The sequence below is a fragment of the Mastomys coucha genome, unplaced genomic scaffold (genome assembly GCF_008632895.1).
Source record: "Mastomys coucha isolate ucsf_1 unplaced genomic scaffold, UCSF_Mcou_1 pScaffold21, whole genome shotgun sequence".
NCBI classification, from domain to species: Eukaryota; Metazoa; Chordata; class Mammalia; order Rodentia; family Muridae; genus Mastomys; species Mastomys coucha.
The window spans coordinates 169,870,570-169,888,560 of NW_022196904.1; the positions used below are offsets into that span (position 1 = coordinate 169,870,570).

General features: G+C 43.4%; 1 protein-coding gene across 3 annotated transcripts in view; it reads left to right on the forward strand.

Moving 5' to 3' along the window:
- The window catches only part of Plce1 (phospholipase C epsilon 1), a 304,329-nt gene that overhangs the window by 282,783 nt on the left and 3,555 nt on the right, over window positions 1–17,991 (forward strand). For 2 of the 3 annotated variants that reach the window (XM_031390225.1, XM_031390226.1), the window contains exons 25-31: window positions 610–773; window positions 2,406–2,667; window positions 4,689–4,807; window positions 5,567–5,695; window positions 7,039–7,248; window positions 15,788–15,946; window positions 17,518–17,736. In XM_031390225.1, coding sequence (XP_031246085.1) covers window positions 610–773; window positions 2,406–2,667; window positions 4,689–4,807; window positions 5,567–5,695; window positions 7,039–7,248; window positions 15,788–15,946; window positions 17,518–17,736 — 1,262 coding nt within the window. The remainder of the gene's footprint in view (window positions 1–609; window positions 774–2,405; window positions 2,668–4,688; window positions 4,808–5,566; window positions 5,696–7,038; window positions 7,249–15,787; window positions 15,947–17,517; window positions 17,737–17,991) is intronic. The other variant, XM_031390227.1, reaches the window with a different exon arrangement.

The window sequence follows — 17,991 nt, forward strand, 5'->3', positions numbered from 1 at the left end:
GTGGTGGTGTGTGGGTGGTGGTGGTGGTGTGTGGGTGGTGGTGGTGGTGTGTGGGTGGTTTGCTTTGTTTTGGTTTTGTTTTCTCTGTTACCTGCTGTGCTTCTATCTCTCCTAATAGAACCTGGCACACGGTTCGCATTCTTCAGTCTCTGGAGCATGGCTCAGTTAGGATTTCTATTGCTGTGCTAAAATACCATGACCAAAAGCCAATAGTGGAGGAAAGGGATTATATCAGCTTACAACTCTCAGGTCACATTCCTTCACTGAGGGAAGTCAAGTCAAGAGCTGAAGCAGAAGCAATAGAGGAGCACTGCTTACTGGCGTGCTTTCCCAGGCTTGCTCAGTCAGCTTACACAATGTAGAACCATCTGCTCAGAAGTGGCGTGACCCACAGAGGCCTGAGCCCTCCCACACTTACCACTTATCAAGAAAATGCCCTGCAGATTTGCCTCCAGGCAATGTGAAGGAGACATTTTCTCAGTTGAGGTTCCTCTTGCCAAACATCTCTATCTCGTGTCAGGCTGACAAAAGCTGGCCAGCACAGAGCGAGTGGCTAATTGTCTCTTCCTCATGAAATAATGTGTAATCTTACCTTTGTTTGTTCTGCAGACCTTCCTTTACATTTAAACGCTGCCATGTTTGAGGCGAATGGTGGGTGTGGTTATGTCTTGAAGCCTCCTGCCCTGTGGGATAAAAGCTGTCCCATGTACCAGAAGTTTTCTCCACTGGAAAGAGACCTAGACACCATGGATCCTGCTATCTACTCTTTAACTGTGAGTATGCCCCTGTGGTCCAAGTGATGCAGCGTTTAAGCCTCCAGGGATAAGTATGGACCAGTCTGGAACTCATGGCACCACGAAGCTGTGGTGGTTCAGATCATGCAGGTTTAGTCCCTACAATAATTTCATATTTCCGAGAAAGCAGTGGCTGAGGTTAGGCATGCTGTCACAGACTCTGTTCCTGAGCCAAGCAGATGGAGTTATGAGATTCCTGCTTTATCTCGTAAACTAGTAATGGTCATTTTTTCTTCCGGGGTACCCAAAATCACAAAGGTGTCCCCATAAATGTTGAGCTCCTTTCTAGGTCGGACAGACTGGCATCAGTGTACTCACACAGTGAGGCATATTTCCTGTCTAACCTTGTGCTTCCTATTACTTAGGTCATCTCTGAGTTACTGGCAAAAGTCTACAGATTGCTGACTTAAAGTAGAGAACTTCAGGTTTTTAGTCATCTCTGCTTCCTCTGTCATTTGTTCCCCTTAGCTAACAGGAAAAAATTCAGGGCAGGAGATGGGAGAGAGTGATGAACAAGGGTCGTCACTTCTTTTCTTCAGCTTTAAATCTCATTTTTCTCTTCCTAAAGGAAGCATCCTCATGGTGATCCAAACCCCTGGGTAACTGCTCAAACATTCTCCCACCACCCAAATTGTGTTTCTCTTTCACTCTAAGCTGGGAGAGAAGTTGCCTCTTTTGGATCAGGCCATTTTAGCAAGGGTAGATTTGTTTTGTCCATTTACAGAAAGCTCCTATTAGGTCTCAAGGAGACCCCTGAAACCAGGTAACTGGGGTACCTATTTAACATGTCAAAATGGACTCTGTCTACCAGCCTCTCTCAACTGCCCAATACCTGTTACAAGTTGTCCTGGCTGCCACATCCTGTCCCCTACCCTAAGCTGTCCAACCCAGGGCTGGACTTGCCTTCCTCCCGCTTCTCTGATCCTTATATTACCCAGCCATTTTGTCTGCGAGGTCCTTTTGCCCTATTTTACCACTTGGCCACAGCTCTTGGTTCCAGATCTCATGACCTTTTGACTTCTGGCTCTCCCCTTTGCCCTACCTAGTTCAGTCTGCCAGCCATGTTCAGTCTGGCCCATTCCAGATGCCTCTGGCTGTGTCTTCCCTCATGTCTGCAATAAACGTCCTCAACCCACATCTAGGAGTGTCATGTCCTCGTTTCATCTATTTTTTTCCCTTGAGCTATGAATCAATTTCTGTTAACAGTGTTCCATGGCTTCCTCCAAAACTATTGAAGAAGATTTTGTAGCTCTAAAATATAATCCTGTGGCACTTAGAATAGAATATAAATAGCAAACTCGTGTTTATGCAGAGTAGGATCTTCTCTTGTAATCTGTAAGAAATGCAGTGTTCCAGTGCTTCTTTTTTTATAATATTTCAAATTTTGACCATTGAGAGGTTCAATTCAAGTGAATGCTATAAGCAAAGTAGGGTTTTCAAGTGGTTCTAGCTACATGATTGCCTGAGTACAGCCCCATGGGTTTGTACAATGGTTTTATTAACTGCTCACCTCATTCATTGTAGCATTCTCTGTGGTCAGAAGCTAAGAGAACCAGTTTCTTTGCTTCTCTTTCATCTTCCGTGACCTTGATCATGTGTCTTCCTCTTCAGATCATCTCTGGCCAGAATGTGTGCCCTAGTAACAGCACCGGAAGTCCGTGCATTGAAGTTGACGTCTTGGGCATGCCCCTGGACAGCTGCCATTTCCGCACAAAGCCCATCCATCGGAACACTCTGAACCCCATGTGGAATGAGCAGTTTCTCTTCCGGGTTCACTTTGAAGATCTTGTATTTCTTCGTTTTGCAGTTGTGGAAAACAACAGTTCGGCAATAACGGCTCAGCGAATCATTCCACTCAGAGCTTTAAAACGAGGTAGAATAAAAGTTGCAAACGGTGTCTGCAGTGCCGGGGGTGGGGCATTTTAAAGCAGACAATGAAGTAAGGAGATTAAAAAAAACAAAGGGAGGGAGAGCCGGGTGCAATGGTAGCTAAGTGAGCCATGGCCGAATGGGGAGCCTCGCAGTACTGGAAAGGTGTATTAGGTGAAAGGCAAAGGCATGCACCTCGTGGGTTGGCTTGGCCTTGTTCTTCAAGAATTTCAGTTTGTTCCTTTTGTTGCCTTACAAGTTGTGATGTGCATAAAATCCTTCTGGGGCTCTTGGTAATAATGTATAGACTCTGACTCAGTAGGTCTTGGGTACAGTCTAAGCTGCCTTTGAAGTCCTTTCAGGGATCCTGACTGCTGCTCTACTTTGAGTACCAAGTTACACACATGAGCTCCCCACAGCCATACTCAAGCTGACATCCTCTGGGTTCCGCAAACGTGTTATACCTTACCACTTTTCGTTCACTTCCTGTTCTCTTTTCCCTGTGCAAGCAGCCCCTGGTCACTATATCTGTTTGGTACGATAACCAAATTTATTTTCTCACAGTCTTGAAGGCTAGAAAGCCAAAACCAAGATGTCAGAAGGTTTCATCTCCTCTAAGACCTCTGTCCCTGGTTTGGCTTTCTAAAGTATAGCTGCATAATCCTCCTTTGTGTGTACACATCTGGGGCTTCTATCTTTGAAAATAAGTGTATTTATTTATTCCATGTGCGTATGTGGATGGGTGCCTGTGAAGGTCAGAGGACAGCTTGAAGGAGTTAATTCTCCCCAGTCACATGGGCCCTGGGGATGAAACTCAGGTTGCCAGATATGCCCACCCACCGAGTTATCCCTTCATTTCCTCTTCCTCTGGGGACATTGGTCTTATTGAATTAGGACCCACCCTCAGGACATCACTTTAACCTCATTAGACATTACAGGTACTACCTCTGCGGTCACACTCTCAGTTTCTAGTGAACGTGAGTCTCTTTGTATCAGTAAGAGGGGTCATAATTCAGGCCATTACAGTTATTAGAGACATGTGAGAAAAGACAGAGCAGAATAAATCGGTTGTTTCAAGAATATCATGCCATTCCCCAGTCTAACCACTTTAGATATACATCTGTCCTAGTCTTTACTTCTCTGCCCATGTATGTAACAATGAGATACACACCTCACAAATAGACTTCTTACTAATCCTAATGTCTTATGACTTCCTGGTTTTCCATTTCTAATGTGTATAGTGAGCAACTTCCTATATTAATGATCATACAGCTACGTTACCACTTCCTCTGGCTGCATAGTGTTGTTGTATTTTATATTTATATAAAATCTCTTGCTATTAAAAATATTTAATGAAGTAAATTTTTTTAAATGTGGGAGAAAAAAAGCCTTCCTGCTTATATGTAGCAGATGTGAGCTTGGTCTTTATGTGGGTCCAAAACAACTGGACCAGAGGCTATCCCCAAAAACTGTTGCCTATATTTGGGATATGTTCTTCTAGCTGGGCTGCCTTGTCTGGCCTCAGTGGGAGAGGATGTGCCTAGCCCCACAGAAACTTGATGTGCCAGGGTTAGAGGATACACAGAGGGGCCCCACCCTCTCAGAGGAGAAGAGGAATAGAAATGGGTAAGGATTGTGGGAGGGTGTGGCCAGGAGGGGGCAGTGAGCAGGATGTAAAGTGAATATGTAATAAAAAAATGAAAAAAGTATTTAATGATGAATGCCTTTTTAAAACCAATATTGACCTTTGGTAAAGCAGAAATAGTAGCTGCCTTGGTGTCTAAATCATCAGGTTTTCTTTATCTGTTGTTTTTTGAGTTTAATGATTATTCATTGGACACATTAATTAGTCATTGACAGTCCAGTAACATCCCCGAGGGACAGCTCTCTTAGAGTGAGAGGTTCCTGCGGGCATGCCTGCTGCTATCCACCGCTCATTTGGAGGTGTACTGACCACCATGGAGATCTTTGGATCACTCAGTCATGCATTGTTAACAGGCTTTCCCCAACTCTCCATCCTTCCAGGATATCGACATCTTCAGCTGCGGAACCTCCACAATGAAATCTTGGAAATATCTAGCTTATTTATAAACAGCAGAAGGATGGAAGAAAATCCCTCTGGCAGTACCATGCCAGCCTCATTGGTAATTAAGTTCTTATTAAAGGTGGCCTCATCTGGAGTTCATCAGAGTGGCCATTGGGTCACTAATTAGGTAGCTATGGAAATGACAACAACAAAAATGGCTGACACTTTGGACTTAGCTATATTGTAACTTATTGGTTAAGACCCCACAACCAGTAATTTTTTGAGAATGACTGGACCAGGGCTTACCCATTTAAACAAGAATCACTGGTTAATTCTATCATTCTTCCTTTATACATTAAAAACATATGTGACAGTGTGCCCAGTTTCCCTCTGTGTTCACGAGCTCTGGACAGGCAATTTCTCCGACCACTTTTATCACCACCTCAAATAGCCCTGCCTTCTTCCCTGGCCTCCCTCTCCCTCACCTCAGCTGATCTCATTCTGTGTGTGCTAGCTTTTATTTTCTTGGGTCTCCTTCTTTCCCCACCCTACCCCCACCTCCCTTTCCTTGTGTCATTCTACAGAATCCTTGGCTTCACATCTGTGTCGCCTGAGGAGCTTTTAAAAGAGAAAGCTAACACGCATTTCATATTGTACCTATCCCTACTCATGCTGGAAAGAAGCACTGTAATTTCAGTAAGTGAATACTCCAGTGGCTGAACTTCCTCTTGACTGTTGAGGACGATGTAGCATTGTCTCTTCTACCACATCAGCTTTGTATCAAGTTACATGTGGGCTCTAGAAATTTCGTGTTGAATAGAGCCTAAAACTACTGTGCTATGTAATTCATGAGAAACCGTGTGATCCTCATTGACAGATGTTTAATACTGAAGAGAGGAAATGTTCTCAGACTCACAAAGTCACAGTGCATGGTGTCCCAGGTCCAGAGCCCTTTGCTGTTTTCACTATAAACGAAGGCACCAAGGCCAAGCAGCTTCTCCAACAGGCAAGTCCACTGAATCCATGGTTAAAGAAAGTCGGTCTCCAAAATGTATGGATGTACATGTGTGTGTATGTACAAATATGTATGTTTGAATACAAATTCACATAAATCCATAAAAGTCCATGTTGATGACACATCTTTTGTTTATTTATCTATAGTTTGTTTATCTTTATGTTGGCCCTTGAACATACAGTTTTGTGCATGCTAGGCAAGCGCACCACCTCTTAGCCACAGCCAGAGACCTTTTATATTTATTATGAGACAAGATTCTCCCAGGATGACCTTAAATTTACAATCCTCCTGTCTTTATTATGATAGGTCTTTTGAATGTTTGAAATCCTAAGTGTAAGGTTCCACTAGACAAGCTAGCTTACCCACATCATTGGTGGGACAATGGGAGATGAATGTTTGTTAAGCCAAGCCAGGTGATAGCAGCTGGCTCACATCACACAACCACCTCTCGGGAGAAGGAAACAAGATTTTTTTCACTATCAGTGACACTGCAATACAAATCTATATGATCTGATTGAGAAAGGAAACATCGGTAAGACTCTAAAAATGGCTAGTATCCCCTGAGTGTTCACGTTATCTCACACTGTGCACAATGCCTCCGTTATAAACCAAAACTGTTAGATTATTACTGAGCATTCCCACTTGATAGATGGAAACAACCACTGCTCCGAAGACAGGAAATCTTTACAGCCCCATGAATGCTAAGAAGTGCTCTACACTGATATGTCCTCGACTCAAAACAAGTTAGTCATAAAAGGAATCTCAGAGCTAGGTCTAACTGACTCTGAGCTCTATCTTAACCACTCCATTGATTGTGCAGAGTCCAGAGTCAACAAAGAAAAAAAAAAAAAAACCTTTGGGCACAGTGTCAGGAATCTACTGAAAGAAGAATTCCCAGATGAGAACTTAGTTCTGTGAGCCTTCCATGAAAAGATAGTTATTTCCACAGTCAGAAGCAGTGATGTTTGCAAACTGCACTGGGTCCTTTGCCTCGGTCCTTCATTGCAAGATTTCAAAGAGCCAAGTTCATGGAGTGAGAAACCTCAAGTTTTAATTCAATAGGATCTCTCATTCCAGCAGTGGGAAAAAATGGTTATGCTGTCTGGGGATTATGAATAAATTGTGTCATTGCCCAGAGTGAACATAAACAATTCTTTTTGGACATACAAGAATTATTACGGCTCTAGAAAGAATTATGCAACACTCTTGGGTAGGTTTCACTTATAAATTGAACAACAAGCCCGTGAAAACAGAACACCATGAAAACAGACAAGTGGTCAGTTTACGCCACTTTTCAGGGATGTGCCTCACGCTGCCTTCGCCTTTTTCTTTAGATTTTGGCGGTTGACCAAGACACCAAACTTACTGCCACGGACTATTTTCTGATGGAAGAGAAGCATTTTATATCTAAGGAAAAGAATGAATGCAGGAAACAACCATTCCAGAGAGCTGTGGGTCCAGAGGAAGACATCGTGCAGATTTTAAACAGCTGGTTCCCGGAAGAAGGCTACGTAGGCAGGATTGTCTTAAAGGCCCAACAGGAAGTAAGTACGTCCTGGACAGAGCCTGCTTGGTGGCTGCTCAGTATGTCACCAGCCACCGCACCACTGAACACCTTCTTTAAGTCCTGAATTGTTATTGCAATGTGGTTTAGATTGTTCTTCTCAAGTAAATGTGGAGAAAAGGCTTAATTTTCCTGCACATAGTCAGACAGTTAACTAAAGAAACTCAGTCTAAAAACAAAACATCCTTGTAAAAACAAAGGAAGCAGGAACTTAAGGGATTCCCGTGTGCCTCAGCTGTAGGTCCAGTACTGTATGTGTACGTGTGAAGCTGTTGCTGTAAGAGTCCTCTTAGACTAGCAGCCTTGTGGAAATGGCCTAGGCTGCCCTTCCCTGTAGATGCCTGAAAGCTCATATAGAAACAATCGCTGGTATCCAGGCACTACGATCCCACGGTAGTTGACTTGATCACGGAGACATCGAAGACTGATGAGCATATAGTCAGATAAAGATATGCTGGACAAAGGATGAATTATAACCACATCTACACCCCCCCACACACACACACACTGCCCCAGAATAGAACAGAATGGCAAGAAATATCATTATTCCACTCATACAATTTAAAACTTATGAATTATTTATTTGTGGCATTTTCCACCTAATGCTTTCAAACCAAGGCAAAGGCTCGGATGAGGGAGCTGCCACACTGCCTAACACTGGACCTGTTGACTCTCTTCTTAGTGTCTCACAAAGCTTTGCCTTATCTGGGGCTATCCAGCTTTTACAGTCTGGGTAAAGATTCCCAAATCCGAAAGTCAGAAAAATCTGAAGCACGTTGGGTCCCAGGCATTTCTGATAGAGGGTAATCAACATCCGAAAGATACTGAGCTTATACATTGGCAACAGTGTGTCTTTGCAAATATTCTACAGCTTCACACAAACTAAAGATAATCTCTCAGACTTAATGAGAATTAGTAAACATTTATGTCTGTTGATACTGCATGGTTGTCCCCTTGAAAGGATAATCAGTGACAACTAAAAATCCATTGACTTTTGTTTGAATTTGTCTGTGGAGCGGTTTGCTTTGCAGAACAGTCTCTAGTAAGGGACTCCTTTACTATCCCTTTGTAATGTGGGATAATAAACCATTGCTCCAACATATGTCATCAGGCCTCATGACAAGTTGTATTAGTCAGGGTTCTCTAGAGTCACAAAACTTATGGTAGTCTCTATGTAGTAAAGGAATTTATTGATGACTTACAGTCTGTAGTCCAACTCCCAACAATCAACTCCCAACAATGGTCGGCAGCATCTGTGAATGGAAGTCCAAGAATCCAGCAGTTGCTCAGTCCCACAAGGCAAGCAGGCAAGCAGAGCAAGCCTTCCTTCTTCCAATATCCTTATATAGGTCTCCAGCAAAAGGTGTGGCCCAGATTAAAGGTGTGTGCCACCACACCTTTAATCCCAGGTGACCTTACTTGAACTCATAGATCTTCCAGTCTTAATCTTCTAGGATTCATAGCCACTATGCCACCACACCTTTAATCCCAGATGATCTTGAACTCATAGATCTTCCTATCTTAATCCTCTGGGATTCATAGCTACTATACCTCAAGATCTCCATGCCAAGATTCAGGTTGGAAACTTGTATCTCTCAGCCTCCAGATTAGGGCCAGGTGAGCCTTCTAATTCTGGATTGTAGTTTATTTCAGATATAATCAAGTTGACAGCCAGGAATAGTCACTACACAAGTCAAGCGATTAACTGTGGGCCTGTGTACCAGAGGCTCTCACAGAGATCTCTGGCCTGGCCCGGTGCGAGAGTTCTGGTGAAGTGAAGCGAGCACAAGCAGGGTGGAGAAATCACTTCTGCTGCCTCAGTTGACTTCACCTCTGTCTCCACCATGCTTTCCAGATCACTCAGTTGCTCCACACCACCCTGCACTGAGTCGGGTCGGCCACTAGCCAGTGAGGAGTGAGGAACAGCTTCAGGCCGCATTTTGGGAGAGCAGACTTCTTCCCTAATGTTACATCTCTTAGAACAAAAGGCTCAGACAACGGAGTAGATCGTTCACATACCTTTAATTCCCTGGATAGAGACCAGGTTGTCTGCACAGCTATTGCCCCACAATTAACAATTGAATTAATTCAGCTATTTAATCTGACACATATTTATTAAGCACCCAATATACCCTGGGCCCCTGGTTGAGTATCTTTAGTATGTAAAGGAAGTGTAGTTGGTCAGATGTCCATTAGTAGCGCATTCGTGCTGGGAAGGTGAGCCTAGTTTTCCTTATCAGGCCTTACTTTTTCCACTCTAGTTAGTCACTGTAAGCATAGCCTACAAGCCAGAGAGAACACCAGCCTCTCTTCTGGGACCCAGAGTTGTCACCTTCCTTCCCTACTCTTGCCTCAGACCATGCAAGGACATACTTCAAGCAAAGAGACATTGTCATTGTCCTCACCTTTTCTTTCGGGTGTGTGAAGACAAAGAATAAGCGTACAATGCCTTATGGGAAAACATCTGGAGCTGGGGTAGACATTTGAAGCCATCGTTAATAGCTCCCTAGTTTTTTCCTGTTTATAAATGTCTCGCTTCATTACTTAGCTATCTGCAAAAAGTAGCTAAGTGACCGCCCTGTTAGTAAACAAGTAAACACTTCAAAATCACTTAGAGAGTTGAACTGGCTCAGACACCCATTATTTTAAATATCCTCGTGATGTAATAGAAATTGTTTTGTGTATCAGAAAACTAGATTTCAGAGGCCTTAAAATAAATGATGGGATCAGAATAGAAGGGATCAGAATAGAAAGGACAGTCTTGTGGCTCTGACTTGGTGTCTTTTAACTCTCCTCTTCGGCCAAGGTTATTAGCCTGTTATCCTATTATTAGCCACTGAGCATTATCCACACCCAGGGCTGCACTGTAGACAGCATCAGGGGGCAGTCAGTGGGAGGGGACAGTGATGAGGTTCACGTGGGACTTCCTTATATAGGTAGAGAGACTGAGGAGGTTCTGGCTGCCCATGTGTAGTCTAAGTGTACATGATCACAAGTAGAAAAATCTTCCAGAATGGATGCTTAAAACCCGAGGGGAGAGAAGCACCCTGAGGGGAGAGAAGCACCCTGAGGGTGAGAAGCACTCTGAAGAAAGGGCACATAAATCCCAAGAGGACTTCTCACAATGAAGAAAAGGGGACATAAATCCCAAGGGGACTTCTTACAAGCTTTTCCTAGTGAATACGCGGTAGTAGTTCTACAGTAGGAGGGTTTGGTTGGTTGGTGGGTGGGTTGGTTTTGTCATTACTGAAATATATGTTAAAAGACAACAACTCATATTTGGTGATTTAGGTTTGCCTGGTGCGTGGTGGTGCCTCATAATTATTCATTAGGACCAGAGGTGATGCGTAGTACTAGAGCAAATTCGTAGCTGGCACAAAGCACCCAAGGGTGCACTGTCGAATCCCTATTCTGAATAACTGACTTTGTTAATTATTGAGTGCTGGGGGGCACTATAATCACTGATCAATTTCTATTACAAAGATTTGCATTTATTTTATAGGGGAAAGCTAGTAAGCTCTAAAAGCCGATCGCCTGTGCAGCAGCTTGAAAGTTCCCACCGGGCATGGTGGTGCGTGCTTTTAATTCTAGTAGAGGCAGGTAGATCTCTGTGAGTTCAAAGCCGACCTGGTCTACTTAGTGAGTTCCAGGACACCCAAGGTTTTGTAGAAAGACCCCGTCTCAAAACAAAAACTTTCCAGTTTCTACTGGTAACCTCTCCTCTCCTCTCGATGCCTGTTACTCTTCTCTGGTGTTCTAGTCAGTGTATTCCCTGACTGCATTCACATTACTTAACTTCTGTAACTCTTGCTAACCTTATTTGTAAAACTTACTATACACTTTTTTCTCCAAATTATCATGAGGCTCATGTTGCATATATGTGCAATATGTAGGAAAATGCTTAGTTAAAAAGTGTTTCACTGGGGGCCACTGTTATTATTCTCTATTCATTACCTATGATAGAAAAGACCAGGCTGGTGAGATGGCTCAGCAGGTAAGAGCATCGACTGCTTTTGTGAAGGTCCTGAGTTCAAATCCCAGCAACCACAGGGTGGCTCACAACCACCCGTAGTGAGATCTGACACCCTCTTCTGGTACGTCTGAAGACAGCTACAGTGTACTTATTTATAATAATAAATAAATCTTTGGGCCCGAGAGAGCAGGGACTGAATGAGTGGAGTTGACTGGAGCTAGCAGAGGTCCTAAAAATCAATTCCTAACAACCAGATGTGGGCCAGATGAAGTCTCACAACTATCTGTATAGCTACAGTATATACTCATATACATAAAATAAATAAAAAATAAATAAATATTTTTTAAAAATGACCTTTAAAAGTGAATAAACTCTTGTGGGACATAGTGGTGCATCTGTTTAATCCCAGCACTCAAGAGGCAGAGGCGGAGGATCACTGTGAGTTTGAGTTCAGCCTGGTCCACAGAATGAGTTCCAGGACAACCAGAGCTACATAGAGCAGTGTTCTTCAACTTGTGGGTCACACCCTATTTGGGAGGCAGATGACCCTTTCACAGGGTTTGCCTAAGACCATTAACAAACACAGATTTTACATTATGACTCATAACAGTAGCAAAATTACAGTTATGAAGTAGCAATGGAAATAACTTTATGGTTGGGAAGAATACCACAACACAGGAAACTGTCTTAAAGGGTTATTAGGAAGGTTGAGAATTATTGACATAAAGAAGGACCCTATCTCAAAAAGAAAAAAAAGTAAATAAACTCTAAATACAATTCCAAGGTTTAAAACTAATGCATTCTCTTCGGCAGTGTACTCCATCACTTTATGTATTAGCCTAAAAAAACAGCTGAATGTGTTGGTGCATGTCTGTGATCCTGGCAGTTGGGGGGTGGAAGCAGAAGGCTAAGAAGGCCAGCCTCAGCCAGGCAGTGGTGGCTCACGCCTTTAATCCCAGCACTGGGAGGCAGAAGCCTGAGGATCTCAGTGAGCTCTAGGTCAGCCTGGTCTACAGAGCGAGTTCCAGAAAAGCCAGGGCTACACAAAGAAACCCTGTCTCAAAACCCAAAGTAGATAGAGAGGGGGAGGCAGCCTCGGCCACATAGAAAGTTTTAGGTTAGCCTCATCCTTATAAACTCTGACCCAAAATAAAAAGGGCTGGGCAGAAGGCTCAGCAAGTAAGGCACCAATCTTGCTGAGAAGCCAGACTCAATTCCTAGCACCCACGTAATCACCAAGTGCAGTGGTGTCTCTGTAACCCATGGTGGACGGGCTGAGACAAGCAGATCCTGAGAACTATCCCACCAGCCAGCTGTGCTGAAACCTCAGGCTCCAGGCTCACTGAGAGAGCCTGGAACAAAGAATAGATATAGAGAGAGGTAGAGGAAGACCCCTGATGCCAAACTCTGGCATCCATACATGGACACATGTGTGTGTATCTAGAGCAACACATGCACACACACAGAAAATGAACAACAAAAATAAATAAAAATGTTTTGAGACAGCGTCTCACTATGTAGTCCTTATTAGCTATGTAGACCAGGCTGAATTCACTGAGATCTACTGCCTCTGCCTCCCTAGTGCTGGGATTGAATGTGTGCACTCCCATAAGTATGCAGCAAAATATGGAGTCTTGCTGATTTTTTGAAACAACATAGAATTTTCCCTCTTTGTCTGTGTGTGTGTGTGTGTTCACATATACTTGTGTACATGTGTGCCTGTGTATGTGGAAGCCAGAGAACAACCACAAGTACTGTACAGGAGCCATCTATCCTGATTTCTTTGAGACAGGGTCTCTCACAGGACTTGGATCTTACCGGGTAGGCTATACTGACAACCCAGCAAAACCCAGGGTCAACCTGTCTCTGCCTCCTGGTGCTGGGATTACAAGCATGTGACACCATACGCGGCTGGTGTCTTCTCTACCTATGCCCTGGCATATGAGCTCAGGTCCTCAAGCTTTTCAGCAAGCACTTTACTGTCTCCTCAGCTACACGCTCCTCTCTTCCTGCTTTGAAGTGTGCTAGATCCTAAGTTCTGTCATGTGAACTACCCCCGACATCACCTTTGGTTTATTGGAATATATAACGATGAATGTAATGGGAGGAAGCTTAAACTCAGCAGAGGTCAAGCAGAATCCAGAGCAAGTCCAGCTAATAACATAACTGAAAAGGCTAGATCCAGATCCCCTACCACCAACGGCAGCCTACAGACAGGAAGGTTAGGCAGCCCGTGAGAGATTGTAATCCTAGCCTGTTCCACCAGGCTGCCTCTATCACACCTTTGGGTGCTGAAGGAGTTTAGAAGTCACACGTTTCCCTTACACTTAGTAGAAGAACATCTTTCATTTGTTCATTTCATTTGTTCATTTCATGTGCTCAGTGGGAGCACATGTAACATTATATAACAAGAACTGTAAGTGGGAAGAAAAACAGGTTGTAGAATGGTGGAAACCAATCATGTTTTATGTAATGGAAGTAGATAGACAATACCTTCACTCCTCCACCTCCATTGTTTAAGGTTGGAAATGCCAGTCATGTAAACTGTAGGGTTGTGACTCCATGATTTTTGAAAAGGCTGGAGCGGTTCCTTTCCAGTCTTGGTTACAATATGGCACCACCTGGTGGCAGTTTCCCATTCTGACTTAGGCATCAATGGGAACAATCCTAGGTCATGGAACCCATTGAAATTTCCAGGCCTTTGACAGCAAACATTGAATGCTTCTGGTTACTTAGCTTTGTTTCAATAGCCTGTGTGTGGAGATCAGGTTAAAAGAATGCCGGAAACAGAATATTTCATGCGAAGTCTTGACATCTGATAGGGTCACCTATCTTCACCTCTCTCTTCCCGTGTCACTGTTTTGTAGAAGATAATTTTAAGCTACTGTCATTTGAAAACAGGGGGCAGTAAGTGGACAGAAGCCATGTAAAACAATTACAACCATATTCACACAGTGCCATGATTTTGTGTATCTATTCACATACTGGGAAACATACTAGTGTATCAATGGCAGAAGTGCACAGGGTACATCACCTAACAAGAGTGAGATTTTGTTTACAGACCGGTTTGCTCATTTGTTTACCAGAATGAGGTGATATAAAAGGGAAAGGTGAGAATAGGAAACAGATCTTATCATTTTCTTGACTATGGGAAAAACTTTATTCTTTATGCATATGGTTGTTTTGCCTATACATGTATCTGTATACCAACTGTATGCCTGGTGCCTATGAAGGCCAGAAGACTTGAGTATATCTCCTAGAAATGGAGTTACAGTGACTGCGAGCGATCACGTAGGTGCTGGGAATCAAACCCAGGTCTTCTTGAAGAGCAGCCCATACCTTTCTGCTATCTTTCCAGCCCATTTGAAATTTTTAATAAAATAAAAACAAAGGCTGGAGAGATGACTCAGCAGTTAAAAGTATACACTGTTCTTGAAGAAGATGCAAGTTCAGTTCCCTCGGCCCACATGGTGGTTTATAACCACCTGTAACTCCAGTGCCAGGGAATGTAACATCCTCTTCTGGCCTTCAAAGGGTCCTGCACTCATGCAGTGCACACACATATATGCATGCACACACTCATATACATAAAGAAACAAACCTTTTGAAAGATGTTACATATGAGAGAGGGAAATTAGATTTCACTAAAATTTACTCAAATCCAATTACTCAGGTAATTCCCACATTCTTGAGAAGTCTATCACTATTCACTGGAGTGGGGCTTACCGGCGGCCACTGATCTAGGCTCTCCCTGTGGGCTCTTCTCATTCCACCTGAATGAGTGCTCCATGTTCACATGTCGTATGCCTAGAATTTCTCTTTTGTAACTTTAAAGAGTGTGTGTGTGTGTGTGTGTGTGTGTGTGTGTGTGTGTGTGAGACAGAGAGAGAGAGAGAGAGCGAGAGAGAGAGAGAGAGAGAAAGAGAGAGAGAAAGAGAGAGAGAAAGAGAGAGAGAGAGAGAGAGAGAGAGGAGGTAGAGGAGGTAGAGGGGCATGTGTGCCACAGTGTGTGTAGAGGTCAGAGGACAACTCTGCAGTGAACTCTCTCCTTCCACATTTGCATACAGTCTAAAGATTGAACACATCCTCAGGCTTGCAGGTCAAGGACCTTTATCCGCTAAGCCATCTCATCAGCTTCGATGTCTAATATTCCTTAAATATTAACACTATTTGGGGAACGGACTTCTCTTCAATACAGCTGTGTTTGTATTATATTTCAATAATAAGCAAATCAGTATATTTTCTTTCTAAAAGTTTGTAGCTGATTTCTTCTCTCAAAATGCACAGCTAGTAGGCACCTATAAACTGGTTTATTCTAAGGCCTACGTGTGAGTCAACGTCAACAGAAATTGAGCCTTTCCTTCCCTCAGAAGCAGGTTCATCTTTTCAGCAGTGTACATATGAAAGATTAACTAATGTATTAACTATAAATGAAGGTGATGTTTTCCATATTACCAAGGTACAACTCAAATTTTTGCTAGACTTTTTTTCTGTCTTCTGAATCATCTTAACCAATTCCTCATATATTTCCACTTTAAAACTGCAGGCCCTGGAAGAGAAGAGCATCGTCCATGATGACAGAGAGGTGATCTTGAGCTCGGAGGAGGAGAGTTTCTTTGTCCAAGTGCATGATGTCTCTCCAGAGCAACCTCGAACCGTCATCAAAGCCCCGCGTGTCAGCACTGCACAAGATGTGATTCAACAGGTAAATGCTTCCTGGGGGCCACTGCCTGCCCAGCAGGCACAGGGCTCTGAGCTTGATCCCAGCACCACAAGAATCTCCCCTTTCCTCCCTCCATGACTCCTTAATAGAAATGATTGGGACAAATCAGATATATGTGCATTGATAGCTCATTAATGAATGAAGTTCTAGAATGCTGTCAGGTGTAGGGACGGGGGAGTACATCTCTTAAGGCTAGGAAATATTTTTTCACTCCTGCAACAGATTCTTAGCTAGCATCTACAATGAGTTTAGATCTCTGCTGCTGATGTGTTTAGGAGGTGGCACTGCAGAAATTGTCCCCCAAACACCTGAGTAAATACTGATTGACCATCTCTGAAGGATGCCACAGAACACAAGCAGGAGGCCAACTCTTGACTGTTGGCCAAGTCCTTTACTCTATGTCAAGCTGCTGTTTTCTTTTGTTTTGTTTTTAACTTGATTTCAAAGAATGTTTACACATGGCATGTGCAATCATTGAACTCCTGCTTGAGAAGTAATATTGCACAGTAAACAACACACAGACAGACCCCTGATCACAAGGCTGAGGGTTCAAACCCAGCTCTGTCCCTCACTCACTGAGAGATCTCCAGCAAGACCCCCCAATCTCACTTAGATCTGTGTCTGGGTTATACTGTGTGTTGACTAACTTCTTTTGTGGGGAGCAAGAGGCTCAGATTCATTTCGATTGGCTGAATCCTCCTATGTTTGACTTCCCCATCCCATTCCATTTGGCTCTGGCATCACTGTGTGGCAAGTTTCCAGATGGTTTAATAACCTAGAGATAGTACAACGGTACCTCCCACACACAGCTGTTGCAACAAAGGCAGTAGTAACACACGTGGGTGCCTCATACAGCGCTTGGCATGTACTTGAGTGTGATTTGTTATTCCTGTTGTATGATAATCTGGCTAGTTATTTGCAGTCTCTCCTTAATTACCTTTGAATTTCAGATTCCCCCCCCCCCTTTTTTTTTGGCTCGGCTTTGTCTCCCCAGAGTACAGCACAGTACTAGATATAATAGGTCATGACTAAACATATGATAAATAAATGAACAAATGAAAGATGTTCTTCTACTAAGTGTAAGGGAAACTTGTGACTTCTAAACTCCTTCAGCACCCAAAGGTGTGATAGAGGCAGCCTGGTGGAACAGGCTAGGATTACAATCTCTCACGGGCTGCCTAACCTTCCTGTCTGTAGGCTGCCGTTGGTGGTAGGGGATCTGGATCTAGCCTTTTCAGTTATGTTATTAGCTGGACTTGCTCTGGATTCTGCTTGACCTCTGCTGAGTTTAAGCTTCCTCCTTTGGAATCTGCTTAGATTTTTATAAGTTCAAGCTTCTGCACCAAAGTCAGGCCATTTGGAAGCTAAGAGGTAACCTGAGAATGTGCGTTATAAACCACAGCTGCTCAAATGAACATGAGACAGAGTCACCTGGTTTGGAAGATCCTCTCCAACACTGAAAGTCTGAGCCATTTCTCCACCTTAAACTTCCATTCGTGATGGATGCGAAGGTGGCAGGCATTTGATTCAGCTGACCCTAACTTATCTTTCAGACCTTATGCAAAGCCAAATATTCCTACAGCATCCTAAACAACCCCAATCCATGTGATTATGTGCTTTTGGAAGAGGTGATGAAAGACGTGCCTAATAAGAAGTCTTCTACCCCAAAGTCCTCACAGAGGATCCTCTTGGACCAAGAATGTGTGTTTCAAGCTCAAAGCAAGTGGAAGGGTGCAGGGAAATTCATCCTTAAGCTAAAGGAGCAGGTGCAGGTAATGTGAAAGTCACATTGCTGTCTTTATAAATCCTTGATAGTCAGTCACATAATTAATCTGGGAGCTACTGAATCAAGAAAGTTCCTAAGTCAGCAGGTCTTGGAAAGCAGTTGTTTTCTTTACAATGTGTGGGGGGAGACAAAACAGCATGCTCTGCTGTGTGGTTAAAAGATCCTGGATAAGCTGGGCGGTGGTGGTGCATGCCTTTAATCCCAGCACTTGGGAGGCAGAGGCAGGCGGATTTCTTAGTTC